Source organism: Brassica oleracea, chromosome C4, assembly GCF_000695525.1.
Source record: "Brassica oleracea var. oleracea cultivar TO1000 chromosome C4, BOL, whole genome shotgun sequence".
Lineage (NCBI taxonomy): Eukaryota > Viridiplantae > Streptophyta > Magnoliopsida > Brassicales > Brassicaceae > Brassica > Brassica oleracea.
Window position 1 is genome coordinate 31,717,117 of NC_027751.1, and position 21,849 is coordinate 31,738,965.

The 21,849-nt window shown below is 32.3% G+C and overlaps 2 protein-coding genes and 3 long non-coding RNA genes across 13 annotated transcripts; 2 read left to right on the plus strand and 3 right to left on the minus strand.

Annotated features, from left to right (window-relative positions):
• The first annotated feature begins 213 nt into the window (after nucleotides 1-213).
• LOC106338669 lies at nucleotides 214-1,523 on the plus strand. Its single transcript, XM_013777593.1, has 7 exons — nucleotides 214-292; nucleotides 375-474; nucleotides 570-691; nucleotides 774-858; nucleotides 942-1,101; nucleotides 1,178-1,374; nucleotides 1,472-1,523. The coding sequence occupies exons 1-7, from the start codon at nucleotides 214-216 to the stop codon at nucleotides 1,521-1,523; spliced, it is 795 nt and encodes a 264-aa protein (XP_013633047.1).
• Nucleotides 1,524-3,637: 2,114 nt separating this feature from the next.
• LOC106341394 lies at nucleotides 3,638-4,398 on the minus strand. The gene is made up of 3 exons (XR_001269634.1): nucleotides 4,202-4,398; nucleotides 4,050-4,122; nucleotides 3,638-3,964 (listed from the first exon to the last, which is right to left on the minus strand). It is a non-coding gene; the product is annotated as an uncharacterized LOC106341394 (long non-coding RNA).
• Nucleotides 4,399-8,582: 4,184 nt separating this feature from the next.
• Nucleotides 8,583-10,799, plus strand: LOC106337420. 9 transcript variants are annotated; one of them, XR_001269020.1, is made up of 7 exons: nucleotides 8,583-9,340; nucleotides 9,515-9,598; nucleotides 9,679-9,792; nucleotides 9,876-9,938; nucleotides 10,024-10,138; nucleotides 10,260-10,378; nucleotides 10,454-10,799. It is a non-coding gene; the product is annotated as an uncharacterized LOC106337420 (long non-coding RNA). The 9 variants fall into 9 exon arrangements; XR_001269014.1 differs by having other exon boundaries at nucleotides 8,620-9,168; nucleotides 9,250-9,340; nucleotides 10,024-10,378; XR_001269018.1 differs by having other exon boundaries at nucleotides 8,620-9,121; nucleotides 9,250-9,340; nucleotides 10,024-10,378.
• Nucleotides 10,800-12,581: 1,782 nt separating this feature from the next.
• LOC106337422 lies at nucleotides 12,582-14,242 on the minus strand. Its single transcript, XR_001269022.1, has 4 exons — nucleotides 14,098-14,242; nucleotides 13,750-13,987; nucleotides 13,343-13,422; nucleotides 12,582-13,249 (listed from the first exon to the last, which is right to left on the minus strand). It is a non-coding gene; the product is annotated as an uncharacterized LOC106337422 (long non-coding RNA).
• Nucleotides 14,243-17,426: 3,184 nt separating this feature from the next.
• On the minus strand, nucleotides 17,427-18,115 carry LOC106341214 (beta-galactosidase 11-like). The gene is made up of 2 exons (XM_013780022.1): nucleotides 17,748-18,115; nucleotides 17,427-17,663 (listed from the first exon to the last, which is right to left on the minus strand). Exons 1-2 carry the CDS (start codon nucleotides 18,096-18,098, stop codon nucleotides 17,550-17,552), a joined length of 465 nt encoding a protein of 154 aa, XP_013635476.1. The 5' UTR covers nucleotides 18,099-18,115; the 3' UTR covers nucleotides 17,427-17,549.
• Between the last annotated feature and the right edge of the window lie 3,734 nt (nucleotides 18,116-21,849).

Below are 21,849 nucleotides of genomic sequence, written 5' to 3' on the forward strand. Positions count from 1 at the left end.
TCTAAATGTATTTGGAACATGTAAAAGGGGCATAAAATTCATGCAACCTGCAAAAAAACTTACATTGACAGTAAAGGAAGCCTTCTTCCGGTTGGAGCATGGCGCTACATCCGAAACTTCCAAGTGAGGCCTGCAGGAGGAGCTTATCGCACAACAAACCATGCCTACAAGATTGTTTTTAATCCAAATACAAACGTTACTCGGTCAAATTTCATGAATGATGAGTTGTATCTTAATTTGGTCGATTTCCAGTTAATTTTATCTGGCACACTTGATGATAAGCTCTTAATTGGTAAATATATAAGCTATAGATTTCTAAAATATTTTTTTGTGCTTGCTATTACTAATATCTTTTGCAATGTTTTTTTAAACAGATGTGCTTGGCCAAGTTTTGGATTGTGGTGATGTCGAAACCATTCAGTGTTCTGGGGGTAACCAGCGTAAAAAACTGGAATTCATCCTAAGAGACATCAAGTAAGTTTGCTGTCACATGAAAAAAAATTCAAGACATTATTTTGGTCGAATAATGTTACAACTAACCTCGCTTTTTGACTGGCGCCACCCCATAGTGATTCAAGAATACCATGCTGCATTTGGGGAAACTTAACCGATATTCTCCATTCTGCCTGCAACCAAGACGATGGAATGGTTACATTGCTTTTGAGGTTTGCTAAACTTGGAAAGTTTAGAGGTACATATTTAGCGTAAACAAAATATATATATTCTAAATAAGACTATCTTACATATACACTGCTGGATTATTAAAATGACAGGAGAACTACAAATCTCTAATTCCTTTGATGCCTCTCGAATGATCATTAACCCGGCAATACCAGAGGCTGAAGCATTTAAAGATATGTAAGGCCATAATCCATTGCTTATTTTACAGTAGTTATTTGCCTATCATACTGATTATTTGGGAAAATTTTCATGGTTATCAGCGACAATGGGGATGACACAACTCTAATTACATTTGAAAGTAATGAGGAGAGTCAAGAGGACAACAACAAGCAAGTAAATCATCCAGGCAAGCGAGGACAGCGTGATAAGTGGTTGATATTCCCCACTAAGACCATCCAAGAAATGGTAGCGTCAACTCAAGTAAGCATTTTAAGTCCTTTATCTTACATTGTGTATCTCGTGTGGGTGGTTAACTATTTTTTTTTTAATTGTTTAGGTTGATAAATGTTTAGTCACTTGCATAGTCTATGCAATTGATATGGATTGGTCCTGGTATTACTTTGGTTGTGATGCATGCCAAAAAAGGGTGATCAAAACCGGAACCAACATTAAGATAGTAAAAGGAACTGAAATAACCACTCATATTTGGTGGTGTGAGACATGCAACGACACTGTGTTCAAAGTTTCACCAAGGTATGATTGTGCAAATTTAAGAAAAAACATGCATACGTAACAACTTAGAGTGATGTTTAGCAGTTAAAACTGTAACTTATGTCTGTCTAATCTATAGGTTTTGGCTTCACTGTGTTCTGGCGATGGTAACCATATATTATCCTAAATGACTTTCTAAAATTTAGTCAAAAGCTTCTGTGAAATCAGAGAGTTTATCAAATATTATATGAAAAGCTTTGATAATGGTTACCTTTGTTCGATTCTTCAGATGTGTTAAAGTCCCCAACATTTGATACGGTTGATCTTCTTCTGTGACATAATTTCAGATCTAAGAAACTCTTCATCTGTGAAAACTAAGCCTTTTACATAAGGATCTGTGACAAAAAAAAACAAAACTTCAACTCTTCGTAAGAGAAATCAAAACAAACTAATTACTAATCAATACCATTCGATTTCTTATTTCTGAAGTTGTCTTTCTCAAATATATGTTGTATAACTTTGAATAGCACCATCGATTTCAATCTTCATCTCATCGATTGTTCGTCGGCCAAGAAGAGACGACCGTTTCTAGATCTCTCCTTTTTTTTCCCCTTTCCTTTTCTATTTTTTTTTTGAACTTGGAAATTAATAAACGTTACTTTTGATAAGTGGCCGAATAGTCAATGGTTAGATTTAAAAGGCCCAATTCGTTTAAAATGAACTTAATTAAAAATTTAAGAGGCCCAATTCGTTTAAATGGTTAGAATAATAACAAACTAAACTTAATTAAAAATTAATTTTATCTATATTATTTCGTTAGTTCAATAATTATTTCATTAATTCAAGAAAGTATATATTTAAAATTAGAATGTAATAAATATCCACTAATTTTAAAAATTCATAAAATTAAAATTTGTGTAATTAATTATAAAATTAATTATAGAAGACTTATTAATTTTGATGTAATAGCATTATTTTAGTTTCACCAACAACGCATATAAAAAACACATTATAAAATAATTTATAAAATGTATATATGTAATTTTTTTTAAATGGACAATCCCGCGCTTTGAAAGCGCGGGTCAAAATCTAGTTTTTTTGTTAAAGGAGAATCATGTTATTACTTATTACCTTTGTTTCATGTGGCAAAGCGAATTCCAAATGAAAAAAAAAATCAAAAATATAATAACATTTTACAACATTTATTTATTTTGTATGGTTTTCCCGGTTCACTTCTTCGTTGGCTTTCATTGTGTGAACACTGAACCGCATATGGTATCAACGGAAACTCAACGACATTCGTATAAAAAAACCTTTTAGTTACTGAATGAAATTAGTCAGATAAACTATTAATGTGTTAGACAAAAGTCATTTCTTAGCTCATTATGGATGTTGATCAAGGGGAGTACATAGGCTCTAGCTCATGCATCTTTTCCACGTAGGATTCACTCTTTTGACGTGTACTTCTCAGACAGCTTGAAGCTTATAAAAGAAGCAAAGAGAAAAATTATCATTAATATGCACTTACCGATTAAAGTAGGAAAGATGGGTTGTTTTGTTTGACAGAAAAACACCGGGGTTTCTGGGTGAGTCGGTGAATATTGTCCCGGTAGTCCACCAGAGACAGCTAGAATTGTTAATTTGTTCATGCAAGCGTCTATTTAGGACTTTTGATGGTTAGAGGGGTTCAAGTCATGGTCAATTCAGGAGCTGCATTGGGTTAAGTTCAAAGAAGAGATGAATTCGCTGAACTGAATCCTAATCAACTAACATCAATGTGTAAGAATATATACACAAGCAAGTGGTCCCCATTTAAAATAGCTTTTTTTTAACGTGGAAACACTAATTTGAGAAGGAACTTGGCTAAGTGATATACATTGAGTATTCACTCATGCAAATACTTGTTTTCCCCTCAGTCCATTTCGGATTCTCCATAGCTAACTTGAGAGACGGAGCTCTGTTCGGGTCCAAACTCAAAGAAACAAACAACCTTTTACCGGTCAAGGAAGAGTTAATCCGCTTAAACTTAACTGCCATGTAATGGTACGCAAGCTGACCCAAAGTAGGGTTACCGCAGTTGAAATGGTGACTACTGCCACGGGATTCTAGGTTCTGGAACAGAAAATGACTTCAGCACCGCATAGAAACTTGTGAATTCTGAGATTGTTAGGTTCTTATCAGTAGCTCTGAAGAAAAATGACATTCAATATGCTACTACATAAGATAAAAAGTCACATAAAAAAAAGAGTAGAACTTAAAATAGGATATTCAATATACTATTACATAAGATAAAAAGTCACAGAAAAAAAAGAGTGGAACTTAAAATGATAATATATAGGAAAATAACTAATAACTTGGAGAAGGAATAAACTTGGGAAGCTTGACGAAGGAACTATAGAGTCTCTCTCAGACTTTAGAGTACCAATTGTGATGCCTTCAAATAAGCATAGCATTATGTGCACCTAGTTTGAGAACAGATCAAAAGCTTACAATGTCAAAGCCCAATCATTTTCTATGCAAATACCTTTTCCAAATATTCGTTCCTTGCTCGGTTTACGGTCATATCATTTTTCTTCAGAGCTATGGAATTTGCGGTGCTTTAAGCTGAAAGTCTTACAACTTTATACAACACCTATTATAACGTATATAATTTATGATAAATAAACTGAAAATGTTGGGGGAAAGCTAAAAAAGGAAATATTGGAAATATGACATACCCATTATTCCTAGTTGTATGCCTACTGTTCCTGTATCCGGTCACACGACTCACGGTGGCTTAAGCAGAAGAAGCTGAACCAAACACATATGAGAAAAAAACTGATAATATGAATTCTATTTAAAATGGTGTGCAGCAACAGAAACCGTATACCTGAAAGCAGATATCCAAGGCTCCTTAAGACACCAAAGAGCACAATGAAGTGCTTATAAAGCGCACAAGCATATTCGATGAATCTGAGCTGTAGTCTAAGGCTTAACGATAATACTCATTGAAAAAATATCTACTTATCACCTCACTCTTGGGGTAAACCATAGTGATTCAGCAAAAGCCAGCAATGAGAAAGCCACATGATCATCATCTGTAACAAAACGTTATAGGATTCAGAGAAAAAATAGTTTCAGATTACATATGCATGAATCAATTAGATTTAAAGCAAACAAAATTACCTTTGACCAAGAATACGTCTTACTTTTATGCAGTCGATGTAGACAATCTGCGTTGAGATGGGTTTTAGAGTATGATGGGTTTCAGGAATGAGAGCACAGAAAGGAACAGAGCCATAATATGGAGTTTGAAGGTGGGGACTTGGAAGAGTAGATAAACTTTAGATTTCTGCAAGAATTAAATGGTTCTTTATGAGTGCTAGTGGTGAGAATGTGGATCGGTGGAGACGATAACAAAATGGTTTTCTTATGAGAAGGAAGAAAAAAAGGGTGACGATTGCTTGTCATATTGTTGTAGCTACAGTTTAGTAAATTAAAGATCAATATTTAGTTTTTCTTTTTGCAAGAAAATATGACTTAGGTTTTAAAGATGACATGACAACTCAGCAACATATGATTGACTGATTTTATTTGATGATGTGGATAGCTTAGAATTTGAGCATATCTCTCTTTTAGCATTGTTAGATTACTATAAATCTATTTTTTTTTGTTATTATACAAATAAACCTTATAAAATAGGAACAAATCTCCGCAAAGGACTTTTCTTTTGTGCACTCCGCAAAGAACCTTAAAATATTTATTTTATAAAAAAAACTGAAGAAAATGATCAACATTGAAAATGTGATAAATGACAATTACACTTGTCATACAGATATATAAAAATAAATAAATGTTTAAATAAATAATAAAAGTAAAAAGTGAAAAGATATGTTTTTTATTTTGAAAACACTTTTTTCAGTTCAAAACTTTTTTTGATTTTTTTTCACTTTCTTCTTTTTAATTTTATTTTGAAATCCAAAAATTCATTTTTGAAAACAATTTTTTAAATTCTTACTTTAAAATGTAGTTATCTATTTTTAAAATTTCTAAAACTCCACTCCCCCCTCCCGAAACTCTATCCTTCAGTTAGAAATCCCATGTATAAACTAGGAGTATATAAAAAAAATTTATCTATCTAATGAAACATACTTTGGTCATTTTACATCTTTTATGTTATATTTGCGTTAAAAAAATTAAATAATATGATGGTTTTGCCAAAAAAACATATTAATATTCTAAAAACATAAGTTGGCAAAAAAATTCAGTCTAAAAACATATAAAATCGTATTAATCAAACAAACTAAGTATAAATATTATCAGTAATAATTTAGTTAACAACCATTTATTTTAAAGAGATTAAAACATACTTCCTCCATTTCACAAAGATAGATTTTATAGTGTTTTCACACATATTAAGAAAACACATTAAATCACTATAATAAATGTATTTTTTCTGTAATTTTCAATTTTCAATATTTTTAACCAATAGTAATTAAATAAAATCAATTAAAATAATTGAAGTTTACAATTTTTTCATAGAAAACACAAAATATATATTTTTGTCAAACAAATTTGTTTCTAAAACATCTATCTTTTTGAAACAGAAGGAATATCGTATAAAAATAAACAATTAAAAATTGGGAAGATTACTATAATAAACTAAATCATGTTTTTATTACTAGATTAGATTATACTTATTTAATTACTAGATTGTTTTCCATACCCATGCATAATATCCTTTCTTTGTTAACAAAAAATACATTTACCAAAAATGCTATTATTAATTTTTGTCATATCATCAAAAATCTTCCCGAGATAAATAAGTTTACCGAATAAAATCTGCGATACGAGATAAAAGTTTTTCTAGCATCTGGCACATTTATTACCTACCGCAAAATTATCAAAATATACTTATAATCGTTAAAGACTTTCAGGAATAATTCCACCATATCTTACAGTAAAATTATTTACGTTGGTAGGTTTTTTTTCAGCTGACAGCTTTTATATGGCAGATTTTTATTGTATGATAGCATGTTTTTAATATGCAGAAGATTTTCACACATTAACAACTTTTTTCTCATAGACTCTTTTATAGTTTGGCAGATTATTATGTTTTCGAGGTAGCAGATGTATATTTTATTCGTTTATAAAAAGCAATCTTTTCGAATAAGTATGCTTCGCAGCAGACTTATAAATTAATAACAAAACTAACTCTATATCATAGCATGCTTTTTGTACGTTATGGCGAGTAATATGTAGTTCACAAGAAATATGTGTTATTATAGGTCATTTCTCTTAAAGTTATTTGTTCTAATTGATATTTTGCAACTAAGGTTGACGCATGCATCTGATATACAACCTTGACCACTTGAGACTTTAAGAACACCCTTCACCGACAATGTTAAATCATGGTTAAGAGAAGCAACAACAAGGACAATATATACTCAAGAGGGCACAAATGATATTCAGCTTGAGTAATTGACAACTATCAATTAGGCAACCGAGTAAACTAAAACTCTGTATAATTACTAAAATATATAAATATATGTTGCCAAAACTAATAACAGTTTTCAATCATCCTCTATGAACTCGATTAAACATAACATGCATTCAATTGGTGAACTAAACTTGGACCAAAAATATTATGGTAAATAGAAATAAAATAAATAGAAAATTTACTTAAAATAACATAAGTTGGATATAACTTTTCAAAAATACAATGTGTTTTTGAGTTTAAAGTTTAGTGATTATTGTTTAGAGTTTAATATGTAGAGTATAAGACTGGATTTATAAACTTTCATAATTAATTATTAAACATGTATAAATAATTTAAAAGGGTTAACTTAATATTTTTTTGGTCACAAACTCAAGTATTTATGAAAATGATTATTGTTTAAATGTAAATTTGGACAACCATATCAAATTTGTGATAAATTAGAACTCCCCATGAAATAGTATGTTGACGCAAAAGTTGGGATCACTCACTGAAATCATAATTTATTTTTCCTTTTGGTCAAAAGTTTGTTAACGATATATTGTATTTGCAAAGACTTATTGCTACAGAACATGTACTCCTGGCGCATATCTTGACAAAAGCATTAATGCGTTATGAAAATCTGAACTCACATGTAAAAATTCAAAATTGCCATTTGTGATTTACATGTTCTATCTTGAGAGGAGTTATATCGTATATGATTTATATAAATATAGTATTGCTTTCTACTTTGTACATAATTAGGTTTATCATCTTGTAACTTTTGGATATATTGAAATAGAAGAAAAACCTTTATACATCATAGTTCAAGTTTTCACACCATTACTTAAAAAAATATTTCAATATACCCATAAAATATATGCATTCGCCGTATAAGTTTAATATTAATTGGTCACTAAATTTTTAAGAGAAATTACCTATGATAACACACATTTTTTTGTGTAATGACTAGAATAACTTACGGAAAAAATGTCAATTTCGATCCCAACAATTTCAGTCGTGCCAAATACGATCCGAACAATTGATCAGTGTCAAATACGACCTCAACTCAATTATAGTTCAAAAAAACTACATAAACTTCTTAAAACGTACCTAAATCTACATTGACTCTAACAGAAGTTAGTCAATCGTTAACAAGATAAAACGATGTCGTTTTGATATACGAGGAAAAGTGTCGATTTCGATCCCAACAATTTCAGTCATGCCAAATACGACCTGAAGATTTGATCAGTGTCAAATACGACATCAACTATATTATAGTTCAAAAAAACTACCCAAAAATTTTAAAACGTGCCTAAATCTACATTGACTCTAACAAAAGTTAGTCAACCATTAACAAGATAAGACGACGTCGTTTTGATATATATATATTTTAAAAAATATGATCATTCCGGGACTCAAACCCGTGCCGGGATATCTTTTTAAAGGGGCACACTAACAACAAGACTAAAGTAACTTTTTGAAATATTATTACAAATTAAAATTCTCCATTATATAAACTACTATTCTTCTTCCTCTTATCCAATTTAAAACTTTGGTGATTGCTTAAGCTTCGAAATGAACATATTTTTTAAAAGGTAATATAAAGACTAAAATACCCAATCAATTAGTTGAATCAAACAAGTAATAAAAGAGGAATAAAAGCATCAGGGAGGACGTCCACGTCAGCTTGGAAAATCGTCCAATAGGAAAACTGTTTTTTGCCACGTCACACACGGATTTGGGTATTGTTGGGCTTTTTTTTTACGAGCCCGCATGTTAATCTGAATGGCTCAGGAAGCCCATTTTCGTTTGCTATTCCTCCTCTTCGTTTCCGTTTCACGATCTGAAAGTTGAAAGATTCGACTTTGCCTTTTCTCATTTTCTCCAAACCCTAATTTGCTACATCTATTCGTGAAACCCTTTGCTCTTCCTCTTCTTCGTTTCTGTTTCCCTCAGTACTTTACATATATATTGTACTTTGATAATCGATACTCTATTGTTAATACCGACCACACAACATAGATCTTCATGTCTTCCGTAGACTTTCGGAAAGACTTTAAGAAACCTAGCGTTGACAATAATTCAATGATCGCCGTAAACATGGATGTGGCTGCAATGGAAACTGATCGGTTGCGATAATCTCCATCGTTCTGAGGCATTGCAGTTCTTTCGAAGATGGAGAAGTGAAAGAGGCGAAAAGGATATGGACGGTCATGAGGAAGGAGAGTTGGATTAACGATTTCCAGCTCCACTTCTCCGGAAAATTTGAGCACCGCAACACCGGCAAAATCCCACATCGTCTTGGAAAGCTTCGGGTTTTGGTCTCAGCCTGTATCCTCTGTTTCTTAATTATATATTCCCTCTACAACCTTATATATGTATGTAAATATATATCATCTGTTTTTATTCCTTCTTTCAAACTCACACCTTCATTTGGTCAAGCCATGTGTTGTTCGCAGGAATCTATGATCGTGGCTCTATCAGTTCACCGGATCCATCAAGACCCAAATTGTTCATATTCTTCGATACATCCTATTGCTTCCCGTAAAGGTTTGTTCGATTCAATTATCTCAATCAGATTTTTGGAACAATTGGTTCTGAGTTTTTTTTTTCTAAAGTATAGATGATATTTTCACTCATATATATATATGCTCGGTAACAACATTTCATTCCATCCATATATTTCACTTACTACCGTAGTCTACAAAATACTTTCTCTTCCAGGTAACCTCTATCTGAACTCCAAATACCAGTGATCAAATGTTAGTTTGACGCCAACATTCATGCCATCAAAGAATTCACAAGCAGGTTACCACTCATTCTGTCTTTGCCTAAACTCAAATTTAGATGTCTATTAATTATTTGGCAAACCTATGTGCTTCCTGCAGCTTGAGAGGTGCAGCAGCAGAGTTTTCCCGTGTTGATACCATGGAAGGGATAAAAAAACAGAACTTGTACCAATTGGAGATCTAAACACATACATCTCCAACTCTAACGAGCAGGTGACACTCGGGCTTTCTTTTAGTTAGGTCTTTGAGGCTTTAAAATAACACCAGTTAATTGTAACTCTGTTCTCTCCATGAAGAGTGAAGACACAGGTATTTGTAAAGCTCGGATGTGTTTCTCCTGACATTATCGGGCTTATCAGGTGTGACGTTTACAACCTGACCCATGTCTAATGGAACAACCTACTTTAGCTATATACGTTCAAATTTCTCGGTTTCTTCTTACAGGGTCCGTGCTGAACTAGCAGTTGATGACCGCAAAGATAGTGCCACGTTTGTGGTCTTCAACAAGGAGTTGACTAAGCTCATCAAGCAAGATGCAGCTACTCTGGCTCTTGAGGAGGTACAGTTTTGCTCATACACTACATTTTTCATGCGTTTAAAATAGTCACAATCTATCTGAATGCCTCTCAAACCTCAAACCTACGACACATGAGTGGCGGTGGAGGGCAGGATCTACCAAGATGCCTTGAAGATCTAGCTGGCAAGGATTACGTTTTCCAGATTCGTGTCACTCCGTGCAGGTTCATTCCAAACCAGTGTACCTTCACAGTCTCTGCAATCAGTGATGACATCTTCTTTGGTGGGTTAATACAAGTTTTCCAAAACTTTTTCTCCTAACTAGTTTAACCAACACATGTACAACTGTATCTCATAGTAGCAGCAGCAACCAAGCTTAAGTCGTTGACAGGGAAGGTGGACAAGCAACAACAGCAGCCAGCTACACGGTTGATGCGGAGAAGAGAGCTATGGGAGTTGACGAAGCACATCCTCCCGACTTTGAAGACAAAGAAAAAGCTGCAAACGCTCCTGTGAGTGATATTTTCAAGTTGATCAAACTGTCAATCCCACTTAGCTTTCATCGCTTTTAAATTGCTACATTCCTATGTTTTCCGATTTTAATCTTTGCTTGTATCTTGCATTTTTGGAAGTTGACAGGTCTTTGCATATTGAGAATGTTCTTACGTTATTGCATGAATGCATGTTGACATAGTAACCCATCACTTAGCATAAACATAGCAGCAACCTCGCCCTATTTGCATTCATATTTAGTTATTTATTACATACTAGGGTAAACCCGTCCTACGGGCGGGCGAATAAATAAAATAATAATATAAATTTATTTTAAAGTTTTAATTTACTTTTAACTAAAAATACTATTAATTAAAGTTCATAATTGTTTTGCAACAATTTATCTATATATTTTAAAATTTATTTTTGAAATTATTATTTCATTTTTGAAATTATTAACTTGTCTAACTATAATAACTATTATTATTTAATTTCCCTCAATGATTGTTTTAGCTTAACTATACCAATAAGACACATAGACAAAACACTACAAAACATAGATATTTTATGAAATTTATGTATGTTATTAAATAATTTACTATATATTATTTTTAAATCGTTATTTATTTTGATTTCTCCTATTATGTATATTAACTATTACGGTTAAAATTGCTTGATGTTATAATATTCAACCTTAATTATGTTGTGATTAGCTATAATTCACAATATAATGTTAAAATTTAATGGTCTATTTTTATTTTGGTAGTGTGGATATTTTGATATGTTTATTTTATTTAGATCATCTAGTTTGATATCTAGTATTGTTGATATCTTCGCGCGCAATATTGTATTTTTTTTTTTTTAATTTTACAGCTTAACAATTGTTTTTATATTAATGTGGTTTGTTTAAAATGTCTATCAACCAAATATTTTTATATTGTTTCATTTTAATTGGCCTAATTTATTAGTATTGTGTTTATTTGATTAACAAAAATACAACCTCATTATCTTATTTGATTGACTAATTTTCTTCAACAGAGAAATTGAAACATGAATAATGTATATTCTGTTTTAATATTATCGTTTGATTTATCTTGTAGTGTGTTTTGTCTTCATGTGATTTATAATGTGTTTGTTTCTAAAGATGTGAACATTATATGTGTTTTATTTATTACATTGTATCTCTTTATTCTTTGAATACTAAAACTGGGTGTATTCTAGTTATTTGATTGGATATAGTAGCCTAGATTTGTATTTTATCATTTTTCTTTCACAATTTTTCAGTTTTCTTGATATTCATGGAAAATTATTATTTTTATTATTTCCAACTATTTTTTATCTTAGTTTTAGTTAATTATTAGCTCTTTGTTGTTTTTTCTTTTAATAATTTCTTGCTAATATTTTTAACTTGAGTTAATACCTGGAAAATAGGAAAAATCCCTGAGATACACTTTTCTTCCTTTTTTATTTTCTTTCAACTTGGTTTGATACAGCGTAATAGCAATATCATAAATGAATTCTTCTATTTGTTGTTCTTATGAATTTTTCATATTTGTTAGTTTTTATTTTTCTTACAATTTTCTGATTATGTATTAATCATTGGTTGTGGTTTAATCATATTCAAAATTAATTTTTAAAGCCCAAGTTTTGTGACTAAAAATGAAAAAGATATGTTAGACTCCTTATTTTATTTTAGTTATCCTGTAATGGAGTTATGTATGTATTTATACAAACTTTCATTAAATTCATGATATTCGCCGTTTTTATTTTCTTTCGCAAGTGTGGGTTCAGTGAAACAAAACAAAAGTCAATTACTTGCAAGTCAAGCTTGTTGTTATTGCCATCAAGGGACTTATGCATATTTCTTGACTATGGTTGATAAAGGATTAGCACTTAGATAATGATATTAACCTTCATTACATTTACGCGAAGCTACATATGTAATTTGTAAAACATTTTTTAGTTATCTTTTCTTCTTCTTCTTCTTACTGATATGACCATCTTTTATTTGGGAGATCTGAGAACAGCCACTCTATTATAAACTTGATTAACAACAATAGATTCCATGAATAATTTTATCGATAAGAAGTGGAAACTAAGAAGCCTTTGAAGTAGAAATGGGAACAATATAAAAGAATCATATTCAAATGCTTCATTTTGATTATGAGCTTTCTAAAGACTTATGATGTTTTTGGATGTACATGTCATCTCGTGCTATCAGCAGACTGCTCTGCTTCCACCCAGTTTACAACCTGGAAAATCAGAGACTGTGGATCTTTGTTAACATCTGCATCACCCGTGCCTTTACACTTCTTCATCCCCTTCTCCATAACCTTTTCCATAAACCTTATGAACCAATTTGCAGCTCCTTGCTCTATCTCTTTAGTCAACTTCGCTGTGTTTTGTAACACGGAAGGAGGAGCTAGTGATGGGTTCTTGTTCTCAGCGTTTGATCTCATATGCTCATGGTTTACTGCTGATTCGGAGCTGTATTTCTTCTCCTAGATTCGGGTTTCTCCTGATCAATAGGGTCGTGCTGAATTTCGTCAAATATTGAAGAAGATCCATGGTTTGAGATATCTGTCTTTGCAATTCCAGGAACTCCTCAAAGAACGCAGCCGGACAATCAGCTTGTGTTGATTTTCTCAGTTTGGCTAACGTTCTGTATTTCCCCCAAGAACATTATCACATTTTCAAATTTGAAAACACATAGAACCATACAATGAAAACAACAGAAGGAGACTGAGTTGTATACCTGAAATGGCGAACAACTGTTTCAGTGACCGTAGCTTCTCTCAATGCCTGAAAAACTATCTTCTGAGCCGTCTTTCGCTGCTGCACATCAAAAAAGACACCTCTCACTAACACATATATATTCTTAAATACATGTAAAAGATGACCACATAGAAGTTTCGAAATGCTATGATCTTATCAACAGACAATTCAGTGGTATAATGCATCTAAAGAATTTTTCGAACCAGCCTTGAAGCGTGTTGTAAAGTGGCGAGATGGTGAACATTGACGGTGGCAGGCATGAGGGTCAAATGTAAAGAAGAAAGCATAATCAACAAATCTTTTTTAAAAACAAATTCAAAACCCCGAAAGTTGTTTCCAAAAATAAAACCCAGAAAGTAAAATTTTCTCAAATAATTCAAAACCAACCTTAAGAAATATGGGAAGTTCATAGAAGAAACTTCTATTTCTTCAAAATCGAGTACTCCTACTCACAGACTATCCGTATGACGAACCTGCAAGGATACCCTTGCGGAGACAGAGTAGTGTGGTCGCTTCCTGAAGGTGATTCTTTGCAATTATTTGAGAAAATCGACAAATCTCAATTCAAGTTCCACTCTTTGTCATCGACTTCAGCATCTCAATCGGTGGAGGAGCAGCGTACGATCTTCAAATCAGAAAGAAAGATGGATGAGTTAGCCATTTCTTAGAATATAATTTGTTTACTGCATTGTTTTGATGGATTGAGAAGATGGTTTCCAGAGGAGAAATGCTAACCTTTTTATACTCGCATATAAACAGTTCAAGGCTACACCATGGTTGATGGATTTAAGAAGGGGTTTAATGCGAAGATTTTGTAAATGGGAGCGTTTCGGCGATGAAGATGAAGATCAGACGTCGTAATCGAACAAAGAGCCGTAAAGTTCTATTCTTCGTGTGAGAGAACTAGGGTTGATTCTATCGGGCTGGTCTATTCATTCAAACATAAAGCCCATAATACATTAAAAGCCAACATCAATTGATTCTTACTTAAATGAAGTTATGCGTTTTGGAAGCGGGATACGTGTCATCACGACATCGACCGAATTGATCACGTGGATGTCGACGTGGACACTCTAGGAGAGAAGAAATCTGTACTTTATATATATAGATAGATAGATGTCATTTAGGCAGACATTATCAAGAAACTGATTAATGGGCCTGCATATAACGTACTAAAAATACTGAGATAGGCATACTCTACAACTAAAAGTACTGAGATAGACATAATCCACAAGTGAAGCATTTTTTTGTAGATCACCATCATTTAAAAAAAATTCAAAGGTGTGCAACGACAACCATTAACTTATACATTTTATTAACCAAGATGATGACTATAATAAACACATTTTTACTGTCACCACTTTCATTTAACTACATATTCTTCATAAATCTAACTCCCATGCCATTCAAGATCATGTGGGAGCATACAATGAAATGTCAACAACAACAACCTCCTATTGTTTTTCAAGATATTACTTCCTTTTGAATATAAACAAATACTTGAATATATAAGAAAGTTTAGTTCATTGTTTACAATGAGTACAATTTAATATATAGGCATCTTAACAAACTCATTATTCGAAAAAAGTCATCCATATTTTAAAAAGCTTTTCGGCTGGGCTATATTAGCCATAACATATTCAGAAAAATCAAACAAAATGTCGTACGTTGGGAGTATCAAAAATTGCAGCTACTAAATACCACAACAACACACCCACCATGTCAAATGCTCTCCCCATACAAGACGTCCACAAGACCAACAAAAAAGCACAAACTTATGGTCTAAATATTCAAGTTTCGGTAAATCAACTTCATCAATACAAACACAAAGAGAACAAACATCACTTTCTTCTTCAGCGATCCACAAAATGTAACCACTACGTAGACAACCCCGCGCTTGATGATGTGACAAGCACTTCAGATAATTTGTTAAATTTATCAATTATTTTACATCAAAATAATTGCAATAAAATAGATTTCTAAACATTACTAAAGTTAATAACTGTGAGTATATTTTTCTGACCATGCTATATACAATTTCCAATGTTAAAAACATAACTAATCGTGAGTTTTAACCGTTTTGAATTCATTGCAAAAACAATGAATAAAAAAAGTAAATTTAGATTTTTTTATTATTTGGTAACTTATGATAAATTCTAATGTACATTTACAAATACAAATGTTAAGTTATAAATATGAAAACCCGGGACAGTCCCTAGTTAAATTTAAAATTAAAAACACACTAAAAGGTAACAATTAAAAAAACATTCTCAAACAAAGATGAAACCTCCTCCCCCCTCCCCTCTCCTCTCCTCTTTTCGAAAGCCCTTTCCCGCTCATGAACCCTAGATCTCTTGATTCCACTATTTTTGAATCTCTTGCGTTTTGACTCGATTTCGCCGAGAATTGATCATGTTCTTACCCTTTTCTACCACCAAAAGCTTTGATTCACAAGGGAAGAGAATTTGAGTCCCAGAAATCCGCGAACCCTTGATCCTCTTTCTGAAATTTTGGGCAACCCTAAATCACAAGGTGATCTTGTCCTGTTTGAGTTTTATCTTCGCATGGATATTCACGGTAGCTTTCTCGGAAGCTTTTGCCTTTATATTGCCTTGGATCTCTTCATCACCTATGCCTTACGCTTCCTACACATTGATGACCATTGGATTATTTGTGTCGCCTGCAGTTTTGGGGTCAATAAGTGGTCAGCACCTGGCCTTTAATTTCCTTCGGAAGAAACCATCAAACTGAAATTTTAACAATATGGAACTCTAACCATTAGTTTCCTTCTGGCCTTTGAAACTTATTATAAACTTGGATCAACTTACCTGTTTGGCTCGTTCCTCCTGCATTTGCATGTACGCCAATCATTTGATTTTACAGGTAAACACTAAACTATGAGATGCTTGATATGTATGAACAGTAAAATAATAGTATCTTTGCTAGCTGTGTTCCCGATATGATGGAATGTTACTGAAGTGAATCCATGTGGCGGTAATTAGTTTGTAGCTCGCAGCTGTGCAATCCTCGCAAACATGGTCGATCAAAGTTAGAACGATGTTGCTGTGATGAATGATGCTTGTGTGATTGGTTGTTTGATGCTTGAGATGGTTTTTGAATGAAAGCTAAGTTGCTAGAAAGAAGTGAACACTTAGGGTGATAGACGTTACAATTGGTATTACAACATTGCACACATTTTTACTTTGATCCAACTCTGTTTTTATATATTAAACAACTTGCTTTAGTTGCTTTCAACTCCAACAATTATTATGCGTTAATTAGCTCTAATTGCTCTTTTTATGATGTGACACAGCCTTTGGCTTCTTCTTTCTTTCACCGAGAGTCTGAATGGAATGGCAGGAGACAGACAGGACGTACACTGGAGTGGGAGACCTGCTTTTTTTTATTGCCATTCAAGGTATGTTAACAAGAAAGAAGTAGTTCATTTATAAAAATAATAAAATATACATGAACTGCTAGTGGTTCAACTTTACAAGCAATAATAATGATATGCACTCTACAGTACTAACAGTCAAAATTAAGAATTTGTTTAATTTTGACCGTTGTCCCAAAAAAAAATCTTAATTTTGACTGCAAGAGAATGAGTTAGTGTTCGAATGGTAAAAGCAGTACAGGTGGTGCACATCAAGCAGATCATGTAGATCAAGCGGATCATGCAGGAGAAATGCAGATCAAACAGATCATCCGAGAAAAATGCATTTCAAATAGATCAAATAGTTTATTACAGTTTTGAATGGTAAAAACATTTAAATAAAACATATTATATATTTAAATAATAAAAAAGAAAATTTAATTTACCACAAGTTGTATTGTTGCATTTAAGTAAAATAAATGAAAATAGTATTTATATATAAAAAATGTATTTTACAATTTTGTATTGTTACACATATATATAATTTTATTCAGTACATAAATATTGCTTGCCAATTCTGAAATTCTCAACAACTCAAGTGGTTAAGATCCTTTAAGCTGTGTGCATCAACATCAATCCTTGTTGCAAAATAGCAAATAGAATAAATAACTTAATTATATCGGACATTCCTCTAATAATCAACAAGAACTTGATCATTACAAGAAAACAAACCATGCAACCATTTTTTATAAAGACCTTATTGATTTTTAGCAAAAAAAAAAAGACCTTATTAATTAAGAAGCAAATAAGAAACCTATTCTTTTGTACAAGTGTATTGAACAATAAACTTAATATCTTTATTGCAGTGACTCGCACCAAACATCTCGTCATTATCAATAATCACACACTTGTGTTTTCCAAGACAATTCTGCACAAATTATACTTCACATTAATATTCATTGAAATATTTATTATTCATTAATCCACAAAACGTATAGTTAATTTTGCTAACCTTCTTTACGACATCCATGGTAGCCTTTGCGCCACAATTTCCGTGTCTATAGTGTTCACACTTACCGGAAGGATTTCCATAATCAGCAAAATTGATTCTTGTAACAACATCTTTAGATGTTTTACAAGAAAGCACCCATGGATCTTGGAGATTAGATTCTGTACACATAATATATTGCTTGCCCATGTCCGTACCATAGTCAGTGGAAGAAGATCGAGAATTGGTAATTTCGATTTTGCTGCCTCTTGCATCATTAGAAATATTCAAATTGGAAGCTAAACCAAACACATAGGAATAAGATATAACTAGAAGCGAGATGTAGCCTCGACGACGGCTATGTGAAGCATCCATTTTGTTGTCTTCGTAATCAAAAGTAACAAAAATGTATTAAGCACTATTTATGAATGTAGTTATATATAGTTTAACTTGGATTAATTTGCAACGGCAAATTCGTGTGTTGGTGTGGCCACGCAAAATTTTCTCAGTTTGTAGTTATATTTTTCAGTTCTCTTTCTTCTCTGTTTTCGGAGGCCGGGAATAACATTGCTTTGACTTTTCCACGATGACTTAGTATAGTAATAGATTTTTATTTTGAGTGAAAAATATATTTGGTCCATTTTAAATTTATAAAATCACATTTAAAAAGCATGTATGTTTAATAAAAGTCAAAATTTTGAAACTGAAATTTAATTCTAGAAACTAGTTAACATAATTTTTTAATTCAAATAATATCTTCTACTTATAGATATAATACATATATCAACCCTAATTTGGTAATTTTGCACTTACTAGTCTGGGTCGGTGAAAATCACAATTTTTGAAAAATTGTGGGGATAAATTTTTGTGAACTGTGGTGACAAAATAGTCATTGTACTACAGGTTTGTGCTCTAGAACCACACATAACACATGTATATGATGAGGTAAATAACACAAAAAAGGTAATTTCCTTTTAAAAAAATTATATATTCCTTTTAAACATAAAGGTGAACTCCAAATCTAATCAAATGCAAAAAAAAATACCTAAACAGATGGTAAAATTATTATTTAACTTTTATGATCAAACATAAAAACCCAGAAAGTTATTTTATGATTATGTCCTTCGGAAGTCTAAATGTATTAGAATGAAGTTTACAAGTATGTAGACTTATTATGTATTCTACATCGTAATTTGATCTAATAATTTAATTTTTAAAATATATAAAAATATTTTTTTGGTAAATTACCAAAATGCCACATTCCTAGTACCACATTTAATATTAAGTAGTTTATATTTTGTATATTTCAATATTTGATACAATAACTGAGAGTTTTTTATTATCAATCAAACATTTAGAGTTTTATATTTTTAGTTTAGGGTAAAGTAGACTTACAATAAAGTCTACTTCATTTTAGACTTTTTTTAGTCTACTATAATTGATTATTACAAAAATATCATTCTTTTTAAAATTAAATTTAGATCTTTATGAATAAAAATGTGAAATCATATATTATAACTATTAAAAATTAAAAAAAGAAAATCAGTGAATCATATATTATTATTAAAACAATATAGGAAAAAAGAACAAAAAAAATAAAAATCATTGTAGACTTACAAAGAAGTCTATGCACTCGTAGCAATTAAACATAACAGGATTTAACTAAGTTAATTTTAACCTACCGAATTTAAACCAAACTTTTTAACCTAACCAGAAAACTTACACATTCTATGAATACAATGTTATTTACCAAATTAAATAAAATTTATATTGAGCGATTTGCAAGTAAAATATAGAAAGATTCAATACTTTGCGCGCATGGAAAAACTGGTAGCCCAAACGCTAGGCCAGCTTCTTCCAGTGAGAAAATAATTTGATGCCCCTATACCTTCTTTCTTTAATGTTACGAAGTGGGGGTTGAGTAATGATTACATTCATGTAATCATGAGTAAAGCTATACACACACAACCGTTTGAATTTGTGTATCTTTAACACATTCTTGTTTATCTCTTTCTTCTTTGCATGTCCAATTCTCAGCCTTTTTTTTGTAAAAGAAATTCAATAAAATCCAAAAAAATTTGTCTCTCCTCGAAGTGTCCACATTCGTAGTACGAAAACTAGTTTTTTTTTCTAATGGATCACATGCACGAAGGACATGTTAGTTTTGAATGTGTTTGCACGGCGGCGCGTATGTGGACTCGTCTTTGGAAAAAGCGGGTGAGCCATTTCTGTTTCCACATGCAAGGGCTGTTCCCAAGAGAAACAATCAATGATCGCTTGGGATCATGAACTTAGAACCCGTTGTCTCTTCCACTGCTCTCCATCAGATTTTTTTAGGTTTATGGTAAAACAAAACTCTTTCTCATTTCATGTTCCAACAAATGCTTACTTTCTAACCATCACCATCCATCGCCGCCTCCGCTGCATTACTGTCCCCAAGTACCATCTCCGGTGGGTCAGTTCAGAAGACAGAGTTGGTTAAGGGTAAAGTACTCGAGTCGTGTTCTTCTTCTTAGTTGTTACCGTAGTTACTGAAAAAAAATCACTTTTCATGTAATTTGTGAAATTACTGGTTAATGGATTTTACTTATCATTTTTTGTTATAGTTAGCCGGTTGCGAAAACACACATGAAATATCATAATACCAAATGCAATGTATTTATTTGGCTACATTGTATACCTAACTTATAATGTATACCAGTTATCTGGTTATCTCAAGTAGTTGCTGGTTATTTAAGTTAGTAGTCGGTTAATTCTAATAGTTGATGGTTATTTAAGTTAGTGGTTGGTTATCTTTTATTTGTAATAATATAACATGTATTTGTCTCTATTGATATGACACATGTGTATTTATAATAGTTGTAGTTATCTAATGATTGTTGGTTATTATCCGGTTATCCCAGATAACATACGTATTGGACGATCACTATTAAATTATACTTGAATGATATAACATGTATGTTTCACAAAATCATGTTGTTCATACCCAATAAGTTAGGTAGTATATACTAATTATCTGGATATCAATACTCTTAGCTAGTGTTTTAATCAATGGCTGGTTAACACTATAAACCCAAAACAAAAGATTTTTCGAGTAATTAATGTAGTGTTTATTGCTTCACTCAAATAAAAAAAATACATTTAGCGCAATATAGTTATCCGGCTATAATCATATATCAAACACAAAATTAATTACTTTTCCGATTATAGTTATTCGGCTACATATGGTTTCTCGACTATAGTTATCCGTTCACATATGTTTTTCGATATAGTAAACAGACAGACCATTCGTCCGTCGTCGTCTCCGGGAACCTCATTTCTTCTCTTCTTCCTCTTCATACTCTCTCATCTTTTTATTTTTTTTCTCTCATCTTTTTCTTCTTCTTCCTATATAGTATCCTATATCATTCCTCACCAGACTGAAATAAAGGCGAGCTGTTGCAAACGTGAGGTGACGGCGTGACGGTGAGCCTGAGAAGAGGAGAGGTAATTATATTGTGACAGCGAGCTTGAGCAGATGTAGTGGTGTGACGGCGTGACGATGTAACGGTGAGATGGTGCGACGGTGTGACGGCAATAGAAAAGAAGGGAACTTGAAAATTTTGAAGTGAAAAAGAGAGGAGAGATCAAGAGATATAAAAAAATTTAAGAAACTTTAAAGAAAGAGATAAAATGAGAGAAGTGGGATCTGTGGACATAGTAGAAAGAGATAAGAGAGGAGAAAAGAAAGAGGAGGGAGAGAGATGGGATAGAAGGGAGATAAGCTTTAGGTTGTAGTATTCGAAGAATAGGGGTAGAAGAGTGATTAAAAAAACACATAAGCAGAAAAAGCAAAAGTACATAAATGCAAATTACGTAGTTGTTTGTATATGGACTGCAATTTCTCTTTTGTTAACTTTATGAGAATACATAACATTAGGTGTGGGCATCATAACCCAAACCCGAACCGAAGTAAACAGTTCGGTTCGGGTTGTGACAAATATCTGATCGGTTATCATTTTTACCATTTTCGGATAACCAAACCCGATAGATTATTACCCGATAACCGAACCCACCAGAACATAACCAAAACTATATTAGCCTAAGACCACGTCCAACGGAGGGGCTTAAAGGAGGCTCTTAAAAA

Excerpts from the sequence above, each read along its gene's own strand:
- LOC106338669 (XM_013777593.1), top strand. The coding sequence starts at position 214 with ATGAATGATGAGTTGTATCTTAATTTGGTCGATTTCCAGTTAATTTTA. Across the intron at positions 1,102-1,177 it reads AAATGGTAGCGTCAACTCAA|GTTGATAAATGTTTAGTCAC; the intron begins GTAAGCATTTTA and ends TTAATTGTTTAG. Across the intron at positions 1,375-1,471 it reads GTGTTCAAAGTTTCACCAAG|GTTTTGGCTTCACTGTGTTC; the intron begins GTATGATTGTGC and ends TCTAATCTATAG.
- LOC106341214 (XM_013780022.1), bottom strand. The coding sequence starts at position 18,098 with ATGGATGCTTCACATAGCCGTCGTCGAGGCTACATCTCGCTTCTAGTT. Across the intron at positions 17,664-17,747 it reads CCATGGATGTCGTAAAGAAG|AATTGTCTTGGAAAACACAA; the intron begins GTTAGCAAAATT and ends TAATTTGTGCAG.